Source organism: Orbicella faveolata, unplaced genomic scaffold (genome assembly GCF_042242905.1).
Source record: "Orbicella faveolata isolate gen_17 unplaced genomic scaffold, um_ofav_v1 contig_4, whole genome shotgun sequence".
In the NCBI taxonomy this organism is placed as follows: Eukaryota; Metazoa; Cnidaria; class Anthozoa; order Scleractinia; family Merulinidae; genus Orbicella; species Orbicella faveolata.
Genome location: NW_028301569.1, coordinates 2,882,269 through 2,899,415, shown reverse-complemented (window position 1 = coordinate 2,899,415; position 17,147 = coordinate 2,882,269). Strand labels below are relative to the sequence as shown.

Here is a 17,147-nt window from a genome sequence, read left to right as displayed (position 1 = left end):
GGTGGCCAAAAATGGATCAGGAAATTGAGGAAGCAGTGAGAGTATGTACAGTATGTTAAAATGTTAGAAATGCCCCATCCACTGCACCCCTGATCCCATGGAAGTGGCCAACTAGACCATTTCAACGGATACATATTGATTACTGTCAGAAGGGTAATGATTATTTCCTAGTAGTAATCGATAGCCACTCAAAGTGGATTGAAGTGAAACATATGAGCTCTACAACTACTGAACGGACTATTGAGGAGCTCCGTTTAATTTTTGCTACTCATGGGTTACCTGAAGAGGTGGTGTCTGACAACGGACCACAGTTTACGTCCACTGAATTTGCCGAATTCATGCGCAAAAACGGCATCAAGCACACGTTGGTTCCACCCTATCACCCTCAATCTAATGGGGCAGCGGAGAGGTCTGTGAGAGTTGTTAAGGATGCTTTAGTTAAACAAGTGCTTGAGGGTAAAAAGGGCATCTCTATGAAACACAGACTTGCTAATTTTCTATTTCGGTATCGTACAACCCCTCACGGTACAACTGGTGTGACCCCCGCTGAGTTGATGGGGAAGCGTCGCCTAAGAACAAGGTTAAGTCTGATTAAGCCTAATCTGGCAAAAATTGTAGAGAATAAGCAAGAGAAACAGAAAATGTGTAAGGATTTGAAATGTAAGAGGGAAAGATCCTTTGTAAGAAATGACAGGGTGCAGGTACGAAACTCGAGGGCTAATTCTAAGACTAATAAGTGGATTCCAAGCACTATAATTAAAGTCTGTGGGCCCAGAACCTATGTAGTTAGGACAGGACACAAAACCAGATATGTACACACTGATCACATGATAAGAGCACATGATAATGTACCAGATGATGTCAGTGAGCCAGATGTCGTGGTGCCTGAATCAAGTGGTCAGAAAATAAATGATGATAATGTGATTCCTCTCGATAGTACTTCTGAACCACATGTAGATCTGCCTGAAAACGAGGATTAGTAGTCCACCTACAGTTTTGCGAAGATCTCAAAGGATTAGAAAACCAGTTATTAAACTTAACCTGTAACTGTAGGTTATCACTATGTCTTGGGTATAAGTGCATCCTGAAAATCTGGGGGAAAGCAGTGTAATATACTCGTAACCGGAAGTTGTGTTAAGCTGTTTTTTTTGTTGTTGTTGTTTTTTTTACTATTGCATAAAATACTAACATTACTCACACTACTAAGACTTCTTACAATAATAACATTACCTACAATACTTACATTACTTACAATACTAATATCACTTACGCCACTACTGACATTACTTACAATACGACCGTTACTTACACTACGATTACTACTAACACTACGATTACACACTACAAATACTACAGATACTCTGCCTACACAACTGATAATACAAATCTTGCACTACATTGTACTTTAATTACACAATTACTTTTTGTGTTAACAAGATACTCTATATAAAATTACGATACAGGTATTTGAATTAGCATAACTGTACATATAAATTCACATAATTTACATAGTTCCATATGATAGAAAGAAAAGAAAACAAACAAACAAGCAGCACTTACTCCTTTACAAAAAAATTGGATTGTTATTCAAAAAAAGGATCCATTTTGCCTGAAAATGTTTTAAGCTTAAGATGCTTTGAGAGGCTATTAGCTTTTCAATTTCATATTTTCTCTTGACCACATCTTCGAAAGGCAAAAAGAAAGGGATTTGTTTATTGTTGCGGCAATTCCATAAATAAATTTTACCTAAAATGATAAAGTAGTTGAGCAGGTTAGATCTCTGATCTAACATTCCTAATATAATGTTTATATATTCCAGTTTTATTTGCTCCCTAGTTACTGTCAACCAAAAGTTTTCAAATTTAGTCCAAAATTCTGTTGAGAAGGAGCATCGATAAAAGAAATGTCCTAATGTTCCTCGAGAGGTTTGACAAAACGTACAAAGATCACTTTGAATCCTTCCGATTTTTGCTAATCGAGTATTCAAAAACAAAATGTCGTTTAAAATTTTGAATTGAAAACATTGTACAAATGTTTCAAGAGCAACTGATTTTGCCAGTACAAACGCTTTTCGAGTCTCTTCTTCACTTAGGTTAAAATCTGACATTAGTTTATAGAACCCTCTTGAATGTTTGGCTTTTCTTGAATGAGATAAGCATAAAAGTTTCTACTCTTGCTCGAGAGAGGATCAAAATCTTTGTTACCACATTTTAACTCAAGTGTATTTAAAACGTTTCTATCGACGATGAGATTCCTTAAATACTTTTGTACAGAGCAACGAACAGCAGACCACGTCAAGTAATTTGAGCCCATTAGTCCCTTGTCCTTTGTTATGTTAAAGGTTCGACATTGTTCCGAGAATACATTAAATCGCTAATAAAAATTACCCCAGCATTCATATAGTTATGATAACAGATCGGTTTGCCGTCTATCTTTATATTATAATTATTCCAAATTATATAGTCAAAAGCTTTAGAATCCGTTGAAAAATTTGAGCGAAATTCAGACCACCACTGCAGCATTTCTAAATAAAAAATCGAATTAAAGTGATAGTCATTAATATTATAGTTGCAGTGAAAAAAGAAAAAAACTCCACAAGGTTTGAGCAAATGTCTAAGATAGCTTTTCCATGGAGACGGTTCAGGATTAAAAATTTTCGAAATCCATGCTAATCTAAGAGACTTAATTGAGGTCTCTAGATCAGTGAGATTTAATCCACCATAGTCAGAACAATTAATTGTAGCTCTTCTGGTTATTTTATCAGGCCCTTTCCACAAGAATTTATACATTATCGTTTGAATCAGTGATATAAATTCCGAGGGAGGTGAGAGGATAGAAAATATATATACCAATTTAGGGAGAAGAAAACTTTTAATAATTGATACTTTACCAAATAAAGAGAGACCTCTCCAGCTCCACTGATGTATTTGTTTTTTAATTTCGGTAATCTTGTCGTAAAAAATTTTCTGAAAAGACACTTCTTTGTTATAACTGTAGTGTACCCCAAGAGCTTTTACGCTTTTGCACCATTTTAAAGATAAGGGTCTCTCGGGGCTGCCACGACACGAACCAATCCACATTGCCTCTGTTTTAGTATAATTAACCTTTAAACCTGATAGCTTTCCAAAAAGATCAAGAAATTTGAAGAGATTTTGTGCGGATGTTAAATCGGATAAAAAGGCAGTGAGGTCGTCTGCATATTGGATATGTTTCCATTCCTCTAAGTCTAATTTAATTCCTTTAATATCGATACTAGTTCGGATTGCAGTAGCTAAAGTCTCAACAGTGCGATCACAAATAGATATGGTGACAGAGGATCTCCTTGCCTAACACCTCTGCTTACCTCAAAATTAGCAGAAAAAGATCCATTGTTTATAATGCAACTGGATACATTACTATAAAATGTTTTCACCCATCTTACGAGACTGTGACCAAAGCCGAAACTTTTTAAGCATTTAAACATAAAATTCCATTCAAGTCTGTCGAATGCCTTTTCAAAATCTATGAATAATAGTATACCCGGAATATCGAATGTTTTAGTGTATTCCATGACATCTAGAATTGATCTAGCTGCTTCCCCTATGTATCGACCTGAAACATATCCAGTCTGATTGCTGTGGATTATCTCTGGTAAAATTTTAGTAATTCGTGTTGCTATTACCTTGGATGCTATTTTAGTGTCAACATTGGTGAGAGAAATCGGTCTCCAATTTTCAAGACGGGTTCTGTCTTTACTGTTTTTTCGATAAGTGTAATGACCCCTTGCCTTTGTGAGTTAGATATTTCTCCCTCGTCATAAGCCTCATTAACGCTTTCGACCAGCATTTCACCGATTGATGAGCAAAAGACATTATAAAATTCAATTGGCAGACCATCATTTCCAGGAGTCTCACCTAGTTGGAATGTTTTGATAATGTTTTGGCATTCTTCAATTGTTATTTTTCCTTCGCATTTCTCACTTGCTTCACTTGATAGCTTTGATAGATTTGGATTTTCAAAGAAGATTGCTGCATCTGGAGTGTCTAACTTTGTTTTGGAACTGCTGTACAGCGTAGTGTAAAATTGCTTTTGTGCGTTCATTATCGAGAGTGGATCGGTAGAGATAACTCCACTAATGTATAATTTTCTAATATGTTTCTCAATATGGTTACGTTTCTCCAGATTTAAAAAATATTTACTATTCTTTTCTCCGTGTTCGTGCCATCGTGCCCTTGCCCGTATAATTAAACCTTCAACTTTTTTGTCATACATCAATTCAAGTTCGCTTTTATATTGTGTTAAGCTGTTGTATTACCCAAGATGCTTAGAGAATAAAGTTGTTGTGTTGAGCAAGCCTCGTGAACTTGTGTTGTTATGTCACCAAGCCATACTTTTGCTATTATGTTTCAGGCATTCGTGATAGGACGCTAACAGATTTATACTAATTAACAATTAGATAGCCCATGAGGCGAAGCCCAATGGACTATTGACCCGTGGCCCTTGAGGGCGAAAGGTCTAATTGTTTTAGTATCACCCAACTAGTCGGACAGAAAAGGTAATAATAAAGTTAGCAAATGCAAGTTGAAGAAGTATTTATTTGGGAATAAAACGAAAGAAAGCGTCACGCTTGATGACGCCAATTTCGCTACTCGATGACTATTACTAATAGTCCCCTAGTAGCGTAGCCAATCAAAATGCAGGATTTGCATTAGTCCACTAGTTGGGTGATACTAATACATAATAGCTTTAATCCTCGAATATACGCGCAAATCATATCCCCTACCGAGAGGTGGTACAAAGAGTAAAGTGCTTGTGAATGGATCCCCTCCCCTGGGTTGTAGTAAGATCTGCCGTAATTGTTTTGTTTTGAGAGCTTCTGCCTGAGAGACCGGAGCAGACTTGGAAATGAAGATCGGCCGATTTCGCTTAAAATTGGTACACAAAGTCGTTATGTGGACTTATGTAATATGCCAAAGTTTCAGGTTCAACGACTCTCTTTTAGCCGAGTTCTGGATATCAGCCCCTCAAGGGGTCCCCAGAGGCTGATTTTCAGTGTAATTTTGGCCAGTTTTCAATCTCTTTTAGCAACGTGCAACTGATTTCAGACAAAACCAAAACCATATTTGTAATGCACTATTCTTAGGCGTTTCTGGGTGAAAACATTAGCTCACGGAAATTTTTCGTCAGCCCATGGCTGTTATTACAACTTGGTCCTATTTGAGAAACATGGGAAGCAACCGGAAATGGCCTGTTTTTCAGACCGCATATTTTCCATGCCCAAGTTTTACATTGTGAAGTCTTAGTATCCCTGCAAAGTTCAGCCCTTAGTTTAGTGATATCAAGAAAAAAAATACCAAGGTTGAGTCTCTTTTAGCAAGAAAAAACTTACAAGAAAATAACTAACCAGGCCACTTTCGGTTAAAGTTTCAACAAAGCGTGTCTGTAAAAATCAGCCATTTAATTTCGATTAATACCTTTTTTTTTTTTCTAAGTCATGAATCAGAGACTCTGAAGTTAATTGTAACCGAAAAGACTTACCGTTAATCAAACCTTTCCATGTGATTTTTGAGGACCGATCAGATTTTGGTTATAAACGGTTATAAATTTTGTGGAAGAAGTCTTGAAAATTACAGATAAAGGGTCACTGTGAAAAAAACATATACATACCTAACAATCCATCTCTTGCCGGTTAATCACAATGCACCATTACATCTTTTTTGGTCCAAACTGCAATATTAAGTTTATTCAACCCGTTCAGCGAAACAAGTCTGTGGCCCCGAGTAATGAAGCGCTAATTAAATCAGGAAATAAGCCACCAAGCTTTGTGAACCCATTTCGCATCATAACCCACTTGTCACTCTAAATGCAATTACAACGTCTCTCGTAACAGTACTTTAAAATCGCCTTGAACCTTAAGAAAATTTGAAATATAATTATAGCTAATTGTCTAATACAAAATGCCGTCTCGCTCTTCGAGTCCATATGCAAAGTGTCTGGATAAATTTACTTACTATAAACGCATACCTGGCTTCAGGTTTAGAGGCATGCCCCTTTCTTATAATTCCTTAAAAGTGAAGCAACGTTAAAAACCTTAGCCTCAGCGATAAATTGGTCGCGAATGCGTTGTTGCGAGTAATGAAAATTCAGTTTGATTCATACCGTACATTACGACGCTACGACAGGCCAACTTATCTGTAGTTTGCTGGTTATGATTGACTTGGAATTCAATTTTTTCTCGTCTAGATTCGTCTCCTTGATACTGCAGAGAATAATTAGGTATAGAACTTGCTTGAGAACCTAAAGAACGAATGGATATGTTACTGAATGTTTATTCATACCCAGTCCCCCAGTGCAAACGGCCTAGGTATTATAAATTGACGACGTTCAAGACGGTCCGTTTTCTCCGCCAAGTCGCTGAATGTCTGACCAAATTACCAGAAAATTACTCATTGGCACACTTTCCCTTTCTCTATCGGGATTTCCCTTTTGTTGCTTTCTCAGTCAGTACAGATCCAGCCTAATTCGGTGTACTGCGTATATCCAAAGATAAGACAGGGTAGGAGTGGATTTCCCTTCAAAAACTACTGCTCATGGCACCCCTAGCTGTAGAATTGCTGGCCTTTAACTCCGATTTCCATAGGAAGAAGCGATAATCCCCAGGATTACCAGTATGCTTGCTGAGGTGGTAAGGTAAGTCGTCACATGGCCCAGTGCCTCATACCTGCTGGAGCTTAAATTGGTTATTGCTCTTCTTCCCTGAACAGGATGACAATCACCGGCTCCCATTTATACATCTGGGTGGAGAGAGGCATTGTGAACGAAAATTGCCTTTCCCAAGACGACATGGCAGCGCCCTAGTAACCAGGAGTGCTCGATCCGGAGTCCAGCCCGCTAACCATTAGGTCGCGACCGTGCTATGCGCTAGGCAGTAGCCAGTTTTGTATAGAATCCGACTGCGTTACTACGTTACAGGTTTACTTCAGTCTGTCGTAAATTGATGAAATGCAACTGCGAAATAAATATATGGCCAGCACGTGGACATCTTGCAGGCTGGATTGTTATTTACAAGAAAAGAAACTATCTGCGATCAATTAATTAAAGTTATTAAATCTATTCAGTCTGTAAGTGAATTTGTTTCGTTTGAGTGTGCTTCAAAGGCAGAGCATATTAAATGTTGTTTCACTTGAAAAGTCGAAAGGGCTTGGAGATGAATTAAGTAATTTTACACGCCCAATATTAAATCACAGCGGAGACGCTTTGCGTGTCATGCCCAAACAATGTAATCTGCAGGCGAAAATAGGAAGTAATTTAGCCCCCTATCGTATCACGAGGCTTACTTACTTACAATCTCTATCATAACGATGGTATTCGTATTTAGAATCGACACCAAAGAGAAGCAAAGACCGAAGCTTGAAGGAAAGCACCTCTGGGTGTGTCGTAGTTAAGTCGAAAATTACAGTACCACTAGTCACACAAGGCATTTGTGATCTTCTGGCAGGGAGAAGGAGAAAAAAAAAACTCAAGGTTTAAAATTCTAATAATGGTGAATAATGAAGCTATGAAGGCACTTGACGTTAGAATCTCATAAATTCCAAAACATCCATCATATTGAATCCACCAGTCTGGATTTCATCACTATTCTATGAAGTCAAAATATCGTTTTTGCCAATTATAGCAAAATTAAAAGAGAAGAGAAAGGGTACTAAAGGAATGAAAAGGTGCAAAAAACTATGTTTGTCCAAAGAAACTTGAAAACGTCAATAAAAACAGGGAATGAGATGAGAAAACTTAAACTTAGGGTAATTATGCCTGACAAAACAAGATTGCCATGGAAACAAGGCAGAGTCCCATAAATAAGACTTTTTTGGGCTCAACTTTTCCCACCTAACTTATACACTCAGTAAACAACTTGTTTCATTGTATTTTGATTACTTTTCTTGTTATATTTATCAACGTTTAAAGTTTCCCCCTCATCACCTTCCACTCCCTAGGGTACAGGGTACAAAAGCTGCATAAAATTTAGTTTCAAATCTGTCAGTAGGAAAATTAATTTCTAGTCTATGGTTTGAAAATATATATTTCCTTTTGATAATTCACTTCGAGATCGTTAATTGTACGTTAATTTTGCGGCTAATGTCTAAAAATCTCTCCTAATAAGGAATTAAGACTTTGGAAAGAAGTGCGTAGTAGGTAATTTCTCTTTAAGTGTTTCGTAGTAAAAAAGCCTCAACCTTAGTATTTTTTTCTTGATATTACTAAACTAACGGCTGAACTTTGCAGGGATACTAAGACTTCACGATATAAAACATGGGCATGGAAAATATGTGGTCTGAAAAACAGGCCATTTCCGGTTGCCTCCCATATGCTTCAGACAGGACCAAATTGTGATAACAGCCACGGGCTAACGAAAAATTCCCGTGATCTAATGTTTCTACCCATAGAAGCCTAAAAATAGGGCATTACAAATATGGTTTTTTTTTTGTCTGAAATAAATTGTACGTTGCTAAAGGAGAGATTGAAAATTGGCCAAAATTGCACTGAAAATCAGCGTCTGGGGACCCCTTGAGAGGCTGATATCCAGAACTCGGCTAAAAGAAGGTCGTTGAACCTGAAACTTTGCCATATTGCATAAGTCCACATAACAACCTTGTGTACCAACTTTAAGCGAAAACCGGCCGACCTTCATTTCCAAGTCTGTCCCGGTGTCTCAGGCAGAAGTTCTTAAATGGGTAGCACTCGGCCTACACTAAAAGATCTTATTATATGGCTGAGCTGGTTCGCTTTGAAAAGGAGAATTATGAGTGATCCGAATTTTAATTGCAACACAGACCGCTAAGATGGACCGCTCACAAATTAGTTGCGGCAAATTGCTTTTTCAGTTCATTGCACAAAATAAACGGCTTTTTGTTAAGTGGGAATCTTTTTCACTTTTATGTTTGGAGGACAACTCCAGTTAAATGCTGATGAAAGCGACGTGAGAAATGTACATACATGCTTGCCTTTCGCGCTCGCGTTTCCTGGGAGTGGATTACGGAAAAAGCCCATCAATTTATGAGCAGATTAAAATAGCCATACTTTTAATCTGCTGATATTTTAATTAGCTTACGTGATCCATTCCAAGTAAACGCGCTTTTTTTTTTAAGTCGGAATAATATGAGTGAAACTGTGACGGATAACGTTAACTTGAGTACAAAATATTTTATAGAGTTGAGACTCGGACACGCTCATTAATTAATCGTCTATAAAATTTCAAAGTCTTGACTTCCTTATATTTTTGTGGCGTGACAATCAAAACCAGGAATATCAAATGACCTGGAAAAACAGTTGACAAAACCAAATTTCACTGAGGAATAAGCGAAACACTAGCTACTGAAAGTTTCGTAATCACAAAGTAATCCTTTGCTAACAAAAACTATTTTAAAACATCTGAGAGCTGTATCCAATTCGTCGCCTCTCCCACCGTATGTTCATCTGGGTATTCATTAGATTTTAGTCTGCTGGCAGTCGGTCTTTTCAGCTAGGGTCAGACGATTGTTTATCGGTGAACACGAACGAAAAAGGGTGGTGTGGGCGAAAAAGGGGTTGAGAGCAAGTCTGAATGTCTCGCCTCATAATCCCTGACAGATTTCGAGAGAAAACAGGCTTCCAGCAGTCTAATTAGTTTTTTTCCCCACAGTACTTCTGTTTTTGTTTTCTCCAATAAAACGGGCAATAAAATGTTATCGTCAGAAACTGGAACAAACCTTCCAGAAGTCTCCATTTCATGGATAAAACTAGAAAGCGAGCGTTCTTGTCACAATAGGCGTCAGTATTGTAAAACACGCAACCTGCTAAGTCTTCAGACCCTTTAAGCAATTTGTAAGGAAATATTTGAAGCGATATTATTACCTATATAAATGACTGTTCGTTAACGATCATTGGTCAGTTGTGGGCGTTTTAGTGAATTTCTAATCGCTTGTTGTTAGTCAAATAAGTCGCTCTGTTTGAATTCCGTTCGTTGGTTTTGTTAATGACTAGCTCTAGTGACGTGATACACACACTTAGGTGAAATAACGAACACACCGCAGACAGGACGATGTTGAACACGTTGTAATCATTTTCGTGACACAATAGGTTACTATAGCAACAATATGACCTGCTACAAACACCCTTAATTCTAGCTTTCATCATCATCTATCTTATCTGTGCCTAGGTGGCACATAGCGCTTCAGCGATTCTTTGCCACTCGCTCCGGTTGACAGCCACTTGGCAAGCCTCCTTCAAACTCTTCCATTCCGACTCCTCACTCCGTTCCTTCTCAGCCATTCTTCAGTCGTTCTTGGCCTTCCAACATGTTTCCTCCCCATGGGAAGCCAGCTCAATGCTATTCTAGAATCGTCGCCGGGCGGCATCCTCAAAACATGACCAATCCATCAAGATCGCTCTTCTTAACTTTCTTGCTGACTGAGGGAACTCCAGACCTCTTGTAGAGGTCTCGTTTGAGATGTGCTCTGCTTGGCACCACACTCCCAAGATCCGTCTCAGACACCTGTTCTGAAATGCGTCCAGCATCTTTTGCTCCTTCTTGTTCATTTTCCAGTTCTCAGCTCCATACAGCAAGACAGACTTTACATTTGAATTGAACAGGGGACAGTGAATTCTTTTTTATATTAACAAATTTTGGCAAGCAGAACAATACGCAACTTTTGGTAAAGTTTGAAACAATCTGTACCTGGGTTTCAGGGCCACCTTAAATTTTTGAATTTTTTTCATTCACTTTTTCATTCACTTTTGCAAAATAATTCCATTTCCTTCTCTAGATCTAAGCAAAATCATGCGGAAGAGTAATCAGATTCTTTGAACAACAAAGCAACGCATTGAATAGCATTGCAATTCAATTATCGAGACACTTTGTTAATGCCATGAACAAAACTTGAAGCCTGTGTAGCTTGTGGATCATCTCAAGCAGTGGTAAAATGATAGGGGCAATACCTCGAAGGCGAGCGTATACTTTTTTCAGATGTGCCAGCATTCTAGCTACTCACTTCACCGGATTTCAAAGGTTATATTTTGCTGTCTTACGACATGAACCTAAACGGGAGTTACCAACGAGAAAAAAGTTGTATGTTTGTTTGTCACAAACAAACACTAACCACTTACCTTATTTGCGTTTTCTTTCTATTTCCTAACAGACAGCCTACGAAGAGATGAAGGAAACAAAAGAAGCAGTACTTGCGTTGTTTAAGGTCATAACTAAAAATATGATCGACCGTGCTCCAGAAATGGGCGAAAAATATGCCTCAAGAGCAAAGGTAAAGAAAAACTTCTTGTAACCTTATTTTTAAATGACAGCCTTTAAAGTCAGTACCAGTTATTTTTTATAGGACCTTTTTTGAGCAAGAATATCGTTAAAAATTAGTAGGAACAAATTATTTTCTGTTCACGTCATGATCGAAGTATAGTCATGAATAAAATGCGTTGGATTCTTAAGATTTACGGCAAGTGTAGAACACTTTACGTTCAATGCCAACATGGCAACAGAACACAGCTACTGTTCGAAAAGGAGGCAGCATAAGTAGGCAATTCTACAATTTAGTTTACTCAATATGAGAACGATGAATTTCTCTGCCCACAAAACAACAACAAGAAACAAATATTACGCAATAATTTTAATGACTATCTTAATGGTTGGATTTGGTGTAAATAAATGAAGACATACAACATTCCGAAAGTACCGACTGTGCGGAAGTAGTGACCTAAACCGTAGCCTATTGAAAACTGAAAACACAGCTACGACAAGCCGCACCAAAGTTATACCATACGTGTATTTATTTCACGCAACCATAGTGGCAGTAGCAAAAACATAAGCAATTAAGTACAACGGACCTGATATATGCTCTGATGATTAAGTGAATCATTCATATACAGTCGAACCTCCGGTTGCGACCACCTCTCTTAAGCACCACCTCTCCTCAGCGACCAGTTTTCCAAAATACGAAAAGTTTCCAAGTCAAATTACTATATTTGGAACCTCTTGTAAGCGACCACCTCTCGTAAGCGACCGCGACCACATTTAGAGCTAAAAGTTTGAAATTTTCTTTTGTTTTTTTACCTCCCGTAAGCGACCACTTGATAGATAATAGTGCGAAAATTGGATAATAAGGTGTTGTAACATTATCACATTTCTTGGTATTACAAGAGACGGAAATTTCTCAATGGGAAATACCGCATTTTTCTAGAAATTGACTTATCACATGAATAAAACATTTCAGTCTTGGGGTAAGTCTCTGCAGTTACCATTTACTAATGAGACAAAATTTTGACCAAATTTGGTGTAAGCTCTCGTAAGCGACCACCTCCCGTAAGCGACCACCTAGGCTTGACATTTTGGCTGGTCGCCTACGGGAGGTTCAACTGTAATTGAAAGTTACAGCTACCGATCTAATTAAAATTTGGCGGACAGTATTGGCTGTAAGGCAACATATTTTTGTTTGGATAAGATCGTGTTATTTTTATCTCAGCCTCTTGATATACGTTTTTAGAAGAGCCCAAAAAATATATATTTCATAATTGCGCATCGTTCCGATAGCTACCATCTTCGAGTCAAATGGGAAATAAAATATCGCCTATTATGCCATATACATATTTTAGCGTTTTTAACCATATATTTATCCGATGACAAATAACTTTTTCCAAACTTCAACGCAACGTTAAAATGTTAGGTAGAAGATTGTATTCACCAAGTTAGAAGGATGTAGCTTGGCTTGAAGGCGCTCAGCTGAAGCCTAGTTCTCAAATGCCGCCGACATACCTGGAACACCGTTACGGCATATTTGAACATTTATCGCAGAATCATAATTTATCCCAGGCATTGACCGCCGGCTTGCCTGCGAAGTTGAGCTGAGTTCAACTTCGCAGGCAAGCCGGTGGTTGTCGGCGATGAAAATATTTTATGTGAACATCATCTGCGGACGCAACGTACTCCAGTGAGACAATTCGATCCATATTTACAGGTAAAATGGTTGAAAATTGTGCAATTCGATTTGCATTTCGAGCATATTTGAGAACGTCGGCGATCCATCGCAGATGCGCCGGGGACACACCGGGACAGATCGCCGAACGTTGTCAGTTGCAACCGACGACTACGTCGCAGGTAGGTCGGCGGGATATGAGAACCAGACTTAATTTTTTCTAATTTTCCATACATTTGTCTGTAAATTTGACTGGGTAGACGCGGTTTGCGGGAAAAAAAATACAGACGAATATATGGAAAATTCTAAAACTTGACTGAGCGTCTTCTGGCCAAACGACATCCTTCAAACTTGGTAAAGACAAGTCTACCTAGTATTTTAACGTTGCGATTCACAAACTGTGTAAAATTCAAGTTTGGAAAAGGTTATTTGTCATCGGATTCCCATACAAACACTGTAATTTCTGACCGCTTTGCCTACCCGTCAAGGTGGCGTCAAAAAAAGGTGATAAGGTCTATTTAATCCAAAAACAAAATGGTTGTTTGAAAGCTGCTACTGATTTCAGATCCCTAGTTCTAATACAAGTTACAGAGCATGTATGGAAGCGCTATTGTGGAGAATGCATGGGCACTCTGCATATAATTACTAATTTCTAGACTACTATTCAACCAAACCAAACTATAGAGTTTCCAGTAAATATCACAAAAAAGGCCTTATATTCGAGCTGTACGCATTATTTAATTATTTAATTATTTAATTATATTTATTTTATATCTGGTTTATGAAATTATTTATTTATTTATTTTATCTATTCTATACCTTGTTTTTCTCCATGATCATATCTTTTTGTGTCATTATTCGTGATTTATTGCTTTTTTTTTTTCCTTTCCGTTATTGACTGAAGAGAGGGCACCTGCCGTACGAAATTCCTTTCAGCGCAGTACCATACAGCCCGGAATTGGAGTACCCCATGGATGTCTTTGATGCTCTTGTGCTTTCTTTGAAAGAGAACGCACACAAATGCGACCTCCAGTCCCTGGAACAAGTATGTTTCCAAATTACGCATCTATTACAATAATACACACAGGATATATATCATACTATGCGACCGGATATTTTAAGAAGAAATACATAGATTTAGCCAAGCCTACAAGCGGAGCTTTTGATTGTAATAATTTAACCATAAACTAAAAGAGGATTTGTTTTTCATGGAAAAGATACGCAAAAAATGATCAATTAAGAGCATTTAACTGTTCGGCGTGGGGCTTCACAATTTTTTTTTTCGAGTTAAAAACTTAACAAAATGGTTACTATCAAATAAAGCATGCCCAATTTTTCCAAGATTTTAGAAATTACGACTCACATAGTATATCAAGGAATTTATTAAACAAAATGCGATTTTGAAACGGTATTATCACATGATGATCTTATTATGATCTTTCATATATTCACTTGTGTTCATTACTGCATTATATTGGCGGCTAGAGAATACTTAAGGTCATTCCCCAGTATTGCATTGCGAATCCCTACTGTGCATAATTTCACGCGTAATAAGCGCGCGCGCATTAAAAAATGGTGGCTTTTTCTTTACAGCTGGACCTCGCCATAGAGGTAAATCGTCATTTTCTCGCAAACGAGTATGGTGACCTATCATTTTTGAATCTACGGCCGGAGGGCCGTAGATTCTATGTGATCGAGCGTGTCCGTTAACCGAAAATGTGTAACAAAAGAATATTCGTACTTAATCAAACTTCGGATGTGCGAAGATTGCTTCCCGATTAATGCCCGAATGACCGACTGTACGATTGAGAGGAACAAAATATGTGAAGATTAGTCACGATTGATTTGTCGGTAGACTTTCGGTTAGTCAAACCTGTCAATGTTCGTAAGAAGGAGTTGGTTGTCAAAACGGAGGGAAAAAATGCGAATTTACTAGCAGAAGCACAGCGTTACGGAGCATTATCAATCACTACGATTTCTAACCACTGACTGGGCGTATGACATTGCAGACTCGTTTTCCCATGCTCTTCAAAGTGACGCGAATTGGTGAGTAGACAAAGTTTTCTATTTTAAACTCGTGGATACGCGAAGCGTAGAAACGTGTTTGTTGCGGGGACTCCGATATGCAAATGTGTCACTCACTCACTCACTCAGGTGTAGACACTGTTCGTAATTAGTCGGCCCGAACGAGAGCGCCCGAGTCCGACGCCATGTTGGAATAGTAACCGAGCCCGACGCCATATTGGAATAGTAACCGTGCAGTCAGTGCGAGCCTACTACTCAATGCGTGCATCGTGCCAGCCCGAATATTGATGATTTTGAAGCTTTTATACGACCATTAATATTAGGTGTTTCGCTCAATTGAAGTGGAGTTGACTGCGAATGTTCGAAATAGTACTATGGCCAACTTGAAGGCTGAATTTCATGAGCATTTGAGTCGTGTGGTCCAGGCGTTCAAAATGACCAGGAGATGTGCATTTGTTTGCTGGAAGGTGACCTGAAAATGATTAAATCTCATGCTAATGCGGTAAGCTTTGATGAGTATGTGTCTTATTCCTCGACCTTAATGAACTTATATGAGCGAAACGAACAACTTTTAATGAACGAAACAGCTATTGAAAACAGGAAAAACATCGGCACCATTGTATAATATTGTAATTTCATTTTTATAATTTAGTAACATCTAAACCTGAGACCAGCCAAAATATTGTTTTAACTCTACGACGTTGTGTCAGCCTTGCAGTAGTGACGTATTATCGTTTTACTTTGCAAATTTGGCTGATTAGATCTCCTGTGAGATCCAACGTTCAATCAAGCAGGACATTTGTTCACAACTTTGCACTGTAAACGCTTAAGTTTTTCATGTTGAGTTGTCCATGTTCAACCGGCATCGAGTTAAGTTTAGATCAAAGTTGTGTTCTCTATACTTGTCTTGTTTATTTTAGTAAACTGATCTGAACTCTAAGTGGGATGTTAAATGCACTTAAAGTTGGAAAGAAATTCCCAAATACTTGATTTTGATATTTACCCTGTCTTTATTTACACTTTTGCTTCCTGAATGAAAAGATAACAAAGGGAAAGAAACCCCCTGTGAGCTTGTCCCCAATTAGTAGTTAATAGTAAATACATTTACGCTTCAATAAAGCTATTATTATTATTGTTGGGACACATATTTATGGGTCGACAGATTTTTCGGATCAACACTGAAAATGCTTGCAAAAGAGGCTACTTATTTTGATGTATTTTACGTGCAATTATATATATAGATAGATAGATAGATAGATAGATAGATAGATAGATAGATAGATAGATAGATAGATAGATAGATAGATAGATAGATAGATAGATGTCTGGATTTATGAAAACGGTGTTAAAGATTGAATCAAGTGTTTTTTGATTTACTTGATTTATTTGATTTTTTTTTCCCGCTTTCGCTATGACAACAGCTTGTAAATCTTACCTAGCATAAAATGTAGAAACTCCTTGTCGCATGTTTCATTTATTTAGGAATTTTTTCCATTATTTATCGACCACCCCCCCCCCCCCCAACCCCTTTTTCAGTTTGCGTGAAGGTTAGCGCAGGCTACACTCGTCTGAATTCAGTTCGCGCGGTGACTCTGACAAGGAGCGACCGATTAGCGTTCTGTATTTGCTGTCTAAAGGAAGTCTGCCCTAGGACATCATTAAGTCCAATGAAGGCCCAAGTCTAACGATTTGCTAGTAAGCGTCGTCCATTATCGTACGTGAGGCGGGCCTGAGGCGATGTGTAAACTGTACGGATCGCATTTAGTTCCGTAAGAGTAGGCCGTTTGCCCTGTGGCGATAATGTTGTGCTTGCTTTAGACAGCAAAACTCTTTAGCCACATCGATTTAGGGTTTAGAAGTGCAATGGACTAGACATTTCTAGCTGCTGTTGGCGTCATTTGCTCTGAACTTTGATCTGTTAAAATCTGGATGTGCCATTCCGCGCTCGACAAAATTGAAGTACATCCGGGACATTGCTTTTTGCGAGCAAAACATGGCCACGAGGGGAGAGAAGAACATGAGTTCAAGGGCTTATCGTGAGTAGAATTTCCTTTTTTTATCAATTTTAGGCGTTCTCGGCTTAGCTAACTATCAGAACTGTCTGTGATTCGCTAGCGCGGAAGAAATTTTTTTGCGTGGCTTCCGGGCGATAATTAACGTAACGACAACATGTTGAGTGTTCGCTTACTGCTA

The 17,147-nt window shown here is 38.3% G+C and overlaps 1 protein-coding gene across 4 annotated transcripts in view; it reads left to right on the top strand.

The window, feature by feature from the left end:
• The window catches only part of LOC110055351 (uncharacterized), a 53,096-nt gene that overhangs the window by 28,772 nt on the left and 7,177 nt on the right, over positions 1 to 17,147 (top strand). For all 4 annotated transcript variants that reach the window (XM_089275984.1, XM_089275983.1, XM_089275982.1 and 1 more), the window contains 2 exons: positions 11,151 to 11,270; positions 13,834 to 13,974. In XM_089275984.1, the coding sequence (XP_089132110.1) occupies positions 11,151 to 11,270; positions 13,834 to 13,974 (261 nt within the window). The remainder of the gene's footprint in view (positions 1 to 11,150; positions 11,271 to 13,833; positions 13,975 to 17,147) is intronic.